The sequence below is a fragment of the Lactuca saligna genome, chromosome 2 (genome assembly GCF_052625555.1).
Source record: "Lactuca saligna cultivar CGN05327 chromosome 2, ASM5262555v1, whole genome shotgun sequence".
Classification (NCBI taxonomy): domain Eukaryota; kingdom Viridiplantae; phylum Streptophyta; class Magnoliopsida; order Asterales; family Asteraceae; genus Lactuca; species Lactuca saligna.
The window spans coordinates 180,967,112-180,975,473 of NC_136418.1; the positions used below are offsets into that span (position 1 = coordinate 180,967,112).

Below are 8,362 nucleotides of genomic sequence, written 5' to 3' on the forward strand. Positions count from 1 at the left end.
TCTTGGAAAACTTTGAGAGAGTATACACACTTGTATAAATTCGGCCACACACAAGCTCACACACACTAGTTCACTAGTTGCCATTTCATGCTCCATAAGCATGCTTATATAGTGTACATGGTTAGGGTGAAACCCTAATAACCCATGTCTTTTCCTTTCCAAGGATCCATGGGTTAAAAGCTCCATGGATCATCCATGAACTTCCATATAAGCCTAGCCCATTAACAAATGAGTCTTAGCCCACACCATATAAAACCAATAGCCCATAATCTAATTAGTCTTCCTTTTAATCTCTAAATTAATTCATAATTAATTTAAGACTAAAACTAATTAAATAACATAACTTCATATTAATATATTATAACTCATAGTATATTAATAAACATATGTGTATAAGTCTCATAAAATTATCCATAAATAGTTTGGATGAGATGCAACCCAAATGGACCATGCCGGTCGGGTCAAGTATATACCAAATAAGTTATGGACTTAGACACCTTAGCCAACACTTTACGCATTGATGATACGTTGATGGAACGACCTTCATTTTGTGGATCCATGGTCTACCTAGTATGACATTATAAGAGGATAATGTATCAATTATATAAAAATTTTGTACATAGTTTACCCCCTATATGTAGATTGGTAGCTTTATCTTTTCAATGGTATGCTTGGTTTCACCATCGAATCCGATCAGCACTAAGGATCTTTAAACTATCTCGGACTCCGGGCTGTTTATTCTTTTCAATGCGTCCAGGAGTATGATGTTAACTGAGGATCCTCCATCTACGAGGATCCTTCTGGTGAAGTGGTTGGTGATGTAGAGAGTAATCACTAATCCGTCACGATGAAGGTACTGGATATCTTGTCTATCTATTTCGTCGAAGGTGATCTCCTTTTCATTTGTGATCAATGTGTTCTACTATGGTCCTTTTTCCTTCTCCATTTTGGATACATTGGTGTGCCACTTTGTTGCAGAGTAAGAGATACCACAAATGTCAGATCCTCCAGAGATCAAATTGATTACCTTAGCGTCGGCAGGGGGTCCTGGTTTGTTGAGGATCCTGGTCTTTTTCTTTTGATCTTTCCTTTCTTCTTCCAAGGATTTCTTTGAAGTATCATTTTCCTAGGAGATAAGTGATCTCCTTCCTAAGAGTTATGTAGTCCTCTGTGATGTGAACAAAGTCCTCATGATATGTGCACCATTTGGACTTGTCTTTCCTAGCTGTGGATTTTTCTCCTTTTCTTGGTCGTCTTGTTTTGTCTCCAAAATCTTGCATAGAAAATATTCACAAAAAAAAAAACAATAGTCCGTAATCTTAGGAAAATCATCTTCATTTCCCTCATCTTCAAGGGTATTAACATTGTGATGGTCGGGTTTGGAATAAGGTTTTGATTTATAAGATCTTTGGGCCGAGGAATCGGCCTTCCTATTGGGGTGATCATAGGAGCTTGGTGGGTTGCTCCTCTTTTGGATCTCTTTGTCTTCTTTGAGCCTGATGAACCTTAGTGCTCTACTTCTGACTTCGTCCATTCTCTTGCATGGAGTCATTACGAGGTCTTCATACAAGGGAAAATCCTTCTTTTAGCCTATTTTAAAGGCTTCAACTGTAATTACCATATTGATGTTGGGGATACTTAAAGCTTCCCTGCCAAACCTGTTCACAAAGTCCTAAGGTTTTCCTTAGGATCCTAAACCACCCAATAGAGATCACTAGTGATCTTTTCAAATGTTCTGGTACAAGAAAATTGATTGTTAAATAAATTAATCAAATGATCAAATGATGTAAGTGAATAAGGGGAAACGTTAAATAGCCATTTTAGAGCTGGTCTTATGAGGTTGGAACCAAAATCCTTGCACATGCAAGATTTTTTTCAAGTGAGTGGGGATGGGAACAATCTCCATCCTTTCTCTATATTGTTCCATGTGCTCCTCAAGATCCGTAGTTCCGTCATACGGCTTCATGTTGGGGGTCTGAAAGCACTTCGGGACTTCGGTATCAACTATTGCTGGAATGAATTTGGAGATCCTGTGGCTTGTGGGGGATACTTCCGGTACAGGTTGAACTACTCCAAGTACGCACGAGTTTATTCATCTTAGTTGTTGTAGTCCCTTAGCCATGATCGGGCTTAAAAATATATCAAGATCCATTGAGTTAGTATAAAAAATATTATTATGGACGGGGTTACCAGGATCCTTGTTATTGGGAGTAACAAAGGTTTCGTTGGGATCCCTGGTCGTATAGACTTGGTTTATCAGAGTCGCGCCCCAAGCGGGAACAGAAGTTAGTATTAGGGATCCTATCTCATGATAAATTGTTGAGGATCCCAAGTTATCAAAGTTTAGGATCTTGGGCTACAAGATGGAGGGAACTGCCTCCTGAGGCTTGTGGATTTCTGTCCTTATCCTTTTTACTTCCTTGAGAATTGTCCTATTATCCTCCTGCTGCTAGGCGACTTATCATTCTAGACTTTTTATTATAGCAAAGATTTCATTGTTCGAGATCAACATAGAAGGATCTTGGAGTCCTAGGGTAACAATCGGAGAGGTGTTTTTCTTCAGTGTTTCTGGGACTTTTTGGGAGCTCCAGTCGGCAGTGGTGGGAGGTTTTTAGAGGAAATAGGAGCAATCGAGGAAGAGGATAGAGTCGATTGAGTAGACATGGTTTTTTGAAGGGTTTTGAACACCACAGACTCATGGTGGGTGCCAAATTGTTTTGGTCAGAAAATAAACAAGCAAAGATCGACCAAAGTATATGAGAGGTTGTGATGTTCAGAACAATGCAAGTACAAAATGTTGATCAAAGTGACACAAGTTGTTTACAAGTAAAGCCCTTGATCCTTGCTAGGATCTCCGGTATAAAATCTTGGAAGGTGATAATGATCAGCTGCCTGGATGATTTTATTGATTGAAAATGTCGATTATAGAGAAAAAGTAAAGAGTAAAAGTACACGTCTTGTTGTTATGCTAAGTCTCGTGTGTAGTGTGATGAATACAAGTGTTTTTATAGTCTAAAGCTAAGCAGCAAGAACTCCGAAAATTATGGGATCCTTCGAGATCAACTTATAGACATTGCTTGACTTGGTATTCCGGGTCCTTTGCATGGTCATAACGACTATTCATTGAGAATAAGTCTTTGGCCGATCATTTCTGCACATGTAAGAAAGATAGTAGAGTATATAACAGTTCTAAATATTTGAAAAATAATAGTCAGGATCCTGACGTCTGCTTGGATCCTGAGATTTAAGGATCCTGAGGTTTGAGGATCATGAGGTTTGAGGATCTTGATTGTAATTATGAGATCCTAGCCCTAATACTAACCGTTTCAGGGTATTCAGATCTTTAGAGTTCTACTCTTTAGGATCCTATTAAGTAAGGATCCTCAGAAGATCTATAATCATAACAAGCATATAAGTAAACCACGTAGATAGAAATGTAAAACAACCATAGCATTAAAAGGGATGCACACCAAATCCACAAAAACAAAGTTCTTAATTGTCTTACATCACCAAACAAAAACGATTTAAAATGTTTTTTTTCAAAACAGGACTAAACCGTGGATTGGTTATCATCACCCAGAATCTTCTCCTCTTCACCTGCCTTTTGTTGCTACCCTTCAGGATCCTGATTGGTACTAACAGGCTTACCAGTTAGTTTTGCTAAAGCTTCACACCACCCTGCTACATTCCAAGATCTTGCATTCTCGAGATCCTCCGCAAGCTTGATCTTTGCTTCCCAAACAACAACAACCGCACTCATCCTCACTTCAGCCTTCTCCCTGGACATCTTCTCCATTCTCTGATGGAGCTCCGTATTGAATCTCTCTTGCTCCTTTAAAGAATGCTCTGTTTGAGTGAGTTTGGCTTTGGGATCCTTGCTGGAGCGAGAGACGTGATCAACAACCACGGTAAATAGATAATAAAACTGAAAGAAAAGGAACACAGGAATGCTCACAGATCGGGAGACGGAGATTAGCTTCTTTAACGCCTCCTCTGTCTCGATGTTCCCAAGCATCAGATGGTTTTCTCTTGCGAGATTACGGGGTCTTCACAGTGAGTTCAATCTGAGTCTTCTTGGGAGTAAGCGAAGGAGGGATATTTTCCTTCTTTACCATGAGCAAACCATTGGACATGTCGTCTTTTGTTCAGACAAGACCAATCGGTCACTAGAGAGGGTGTTTTTGGATCCTACACATTAAGAAGGATCCCCATAATTTCAAGATCCTTATAATAAAATAGATAGAACACTGAAAAGGATCTTTACCATTGTCCATCAAAGTTGTGGTAGAAGAACCCTCCTGAAGACTAGGAGACTCGAGTTTGAATGATCTAATGTTTGCAGGTACAGCAAGAAAATGCCTCACTTTGTCTTCAGAATATTAAGAAGTAGGAAAAGCTTCACCAAACTTGTAACCTGCATCAAAATGAACAAAATAAGAAAGGTAAATCCTTGGATACTCAAGATCAATAAATGAGATCCTACCATTTTCAACCCAAGCTTTAAGCAAGAGATTCCCATCATCGATAGAATCTCACCTTACAAAAAAGAACTTTTCCTTCCATGCTCCATCGTTATGTTTGGCTTTCAAGACAAGATGAGATTTGTTGGTTTTAACCCTAGACAGAAAACGAGAACTCCCCAAAGTAGAGAAATCATAAATGAAAGCTAACTCAGTGATGCTAATGTCTAGATTGTGCGAATGATTCACTTGCTCAATCTAGTAAAAAAATCTTCCAAATAATGGGCATTGCTTGGACATAGGAAAGCTTGGTGGCTTGTAAAAAATTGGAAATAATACCCGAAAAAGGATATTTGATGCCCATAGAAAAGGGATATTCAGGAAAACATACCCAAGAAGGAGAAACGAAATCAGGCTGAACAGAAGAATCAAAGGACCTGAAGATTGCATCAGAGGGAAAAGCTATATTAGCCTTATGGGACTGCATGTCCTCATCATTGAAAGAACAAACCTCATCATAGGCCAGAAGCCCCTAATCGACAAAGCCATTCTATGGAGGAGCAATAATGTTAGCGCGAGAATGAACTATCTTCTTGCCCATGATCGAAGAAAGGAAAAGTACAAAAGGAAGAATAAAGGGAATAAATTATCTGAGAAGGTAGTTGGAGACGTATTGGGGAAGGTAAAAAGAGTTAAGAGGATTACCCTATTTAACCCAATGGCGGAAAAGAAAGGCTACGATTTGACCACCTGATGATTGACCTTGGGCAGATAAACCCTATCTGATTAGGGTTTAAAATTCAAAATCTTTTATCTCTTTCATTTATTATTTTTAAATTATACATTTAACACGAACAACTAGTCTCGATATTTCATAGGTATAATTTGGGAGCAATTTTTAGGGGCATGATCATTGACTCATATTTAAGATCCTTAGACACCTTTGAAGCCTCAAGATCCTTAAACATATTTTGGGATCCTGACTAGTATCATTAATAATTCTAACATTTGTAACAACTATATTTTCTTTGTTTTTTCTCAAATGTGCAGAACGAGTCAACACAAGATCCATTCTCAACGAAGAGTCATTTCAACCAGGCAAAAGATCCGGAATACCAAGTCAAATAACGTTCATATGTTGATTCTTGAGGATCCCAGAATTATCGAACTTCTTGTTATTAACATTACATTATAAATATCACATGTAACTAGCACACTAGGGGGACACTTAGCTCATTCACAATACTTGTACTTACATTTACACATTCATATTTGTATACAACATTTTATATCAATAAAATCATATCACCTCACTAAGTTTTATGTCGGAGATTCCGTCAAGGATTAATGACTTTCTTTGTAACTCATTTGTGTCACTTTGATTATCATTTCTTATTTAATTTGTTACGAACATTACACCCTCTCATTCAATTCGGTTAGATTCTACTTAGTTGATTTTTAACCAAAATATATACCGTTTAAAAAAAAAAAAAATCGACTACCTTCTCGTAATAAATTCTGGTTCTCCACTTGATCTTGGGTTTCAATTAATAACAGATTTTAGACCTTAATTTTCGGTTAGTGTTTTCTTTTTCAACTAATTATTATGAAACACCCTCCTACTTCGGGATTCCCTAATAACCTCAAAAACTCTATTGTAACGCTATCGTGAACGCTAACCATGCCATAATTGCAAAATGATTTACACGAAACCTAATCGAAGTTGATTAGTCATGGTATACTTAAGCTTAAAAATCTAACCAACGCTCATCTACTTCACAACCCAGTGAAACGATGGGTCACCAAAATTTCTAAAATTAGAAATCAAGAAATAAATAGATGCGTGTTCATCATGAATAAATGTTAAAACTAACAAAACAATTGAAATACTATATGATTATTCATTTGAACTGTTTTTCTTAAATTGTTATGTAAAACTAGTCACCTAAAACGATCCCTAAAACCCGAACCTAAGATTGCAAAAAATATATGAAGAAATACAGAAAATGAATTAGAAAATGAATTACCCTCCATGCACGCTACGAAATCTTAGTTTGAAAATGACTCAAAAAGCATTAATTGCGAATTAAAATTTTAATGGATTTCGTGTCCTCAAACTAAGAGCTTTAGAATTTTATATATATACAAAGAGCAAATCGAACAAAAGTAAGGAGCTCTGTTTATTTTCTAGAGAAGCATAATAAATTCCCTTTGTCCTTAACAATAATTGTTTAAGGTAGTTAAATTTTCTCTATTGTTTAAAACAATTTCTTTTTAAAAGTTTTTTATTTTATATAATTCTATAATTTTAAATATTATATATATATATATATATTTGTTGGATGTTTTTACATTGAATATATTTATACAAACAAAAATTACAACTTTCAGGTGTTACAAACATATCAATTAATATTTGATCCTAGATTGAGTTTTGTAATTCTGTAATATTATTTCAATTTATTTCACGGAGGGACGATTGTACATCAAACTTTGTTCAAAATGATTAGTTATTTATTTTTTGGATCTAAAAACATGAACAATTTATCAGAATATATAATATAAAAAAAAATAAAAAAAAAAAAAAAAAAGGATCATATTGAATTTTCTTCATGATGCCTTACCATGACGTACAAAAGACAGCATTGCTTTCTTAACTTTCTTAATCTTATAACTTTTCTTCAACCCACCGCCGAAGCACAGCGTCGACGTTGGTGAATCTGAACCACCACCACTCGCAATATCCTCCTCCAATCCAAACTTCACCACCGACGTCCTCCGCCACCCATCCGTCTTCCTCATCGGCGTTGACTGTGACGAAGAGGAGGACGAAGAGGAAACTGAGCAAGTAGAAAATGAAGAAGGAGGCGCCGTCTTCATGTTCCTTTTCCGGGAAGAAGAAAGAAAAATGGCTCGAAGAAAACTGGAAGTCTTTGGAGAGTGGTTAATCATCTGCATTGATGAGTTGTACTTTTGGGTGAATTGGTTGTACGAAGGGGGAGGTGTGAGAGGAGGGAGAGATGATTCAGTGAGTGCGTGTTTTGGAGTTCCTGGCTGCGACTCCCACATGAACGGCACAGATCCTGCTGATGCAGTCCCATAGTACAATACCCTAAACGATGATTCACCAACTCCATTGTTGCTATGGGTACCTTCCAACTGCAATTTGATTTGCAGTGCTTTGGGTGTTGTACCTTTCGTTGTATGCATTGTACTCCAATTATTTGAATAATTGAATGCTTCAAGAGATAGAGTGGATTTAAAGCCGAGTTAGCTTTGCTTTGTGGGTATCATATTATTCATGAATAGAAATATCGTAGTGGTATATATGGTAGCTCATGTACAAGTTTTCATGCACGTATTACAAGACTTTGTCTTTGACCCTAGTTTGACTTTATGTACAAGTTTTGTTACAAAATGTGCAATCCTTTACTTCACCATCACCAGATTACTAACTAATCCTTGAATTTGAATTTGAATTTGACTCGTAAAAAGAATCTCCTAAAATCTTGCATTCGGATATTATTTAAAATAGAACTTAGAAGTGGTTTGTTGCCATAAAAATATCAAAAACAAAATCTTAGAATATAATCAGGATATTAGCTAATTAATTAATTAATAAAAGTAATAAAAAACAGTAGAATGCAAATATCATGTGTCGACGTATGGGCTTTAAATGCTTGACAAATGGCGAAATTCATGCGATAAGGAGCTTATAAATCGCTTCACCAACCCAGCATTAAATATTAATGGGTGTTAATAGTAAAATATAATGTTAGTTTGATCCTTTTGTATCTACATTCGTTACACTTTATTATTTTATAGCAATCGAATCTCTGAAAGTCTCTTTAAAAATAGCATGTACATACCACATGGATTAAAAATAGCATGCGCATACCACA

At 36.4% G+C, this 8,362-nt stretch overlaps 1 protein-coding gene and 1 long non-coding RNA gene across 2 annotated transcripts; both read right to left on the reverse strand.

The window, feature by feature from the left end:
• Positions 1-3,470: 3,470 nt before the first annotated feature.
• On the reverse strand, positions 3,471-4,402 carry LOC145029400 (uncharacterized). The gene is made up of 3 exons (XR_013676514.1): positions 4,265-4,402; positions 3,956-4,188; positions 3,471-3,878 (listed from the first exon to the last, which is right to left on the reverse strand). It is a non-coding gene; the product is annotated as an uncharacterized LOC145029400 (long non-coding RNA).
• A 2,668-nt stretch (positions 4,403-7,070) lies between these two features.
• On the reverse strand, positions 7,071-7,670 carry LOC145030459 (uncharacterized). Its single transcript, XM_078978824.1, has one exon. The coding sequence runs from the start codon at positions 7,668-7,670 to the stop codon at positions 7,071-7,073; it is 600 nt and encodes a 199-aa protein (XP_078834950.1).
• Between the last annotated feature and the right edge of the window lie 692 nt (positions 7,671-8,362).

Bases quoted from the DNA above. Each gene is read 5' to 3' on its own strand.
- LOC145030459 (XM_078978824.1), bottom strand. From the start codon at position 7,670: ATGCATACAACGAAAGGTACAACACCCAAAGCACTGCAAATCAAATTG.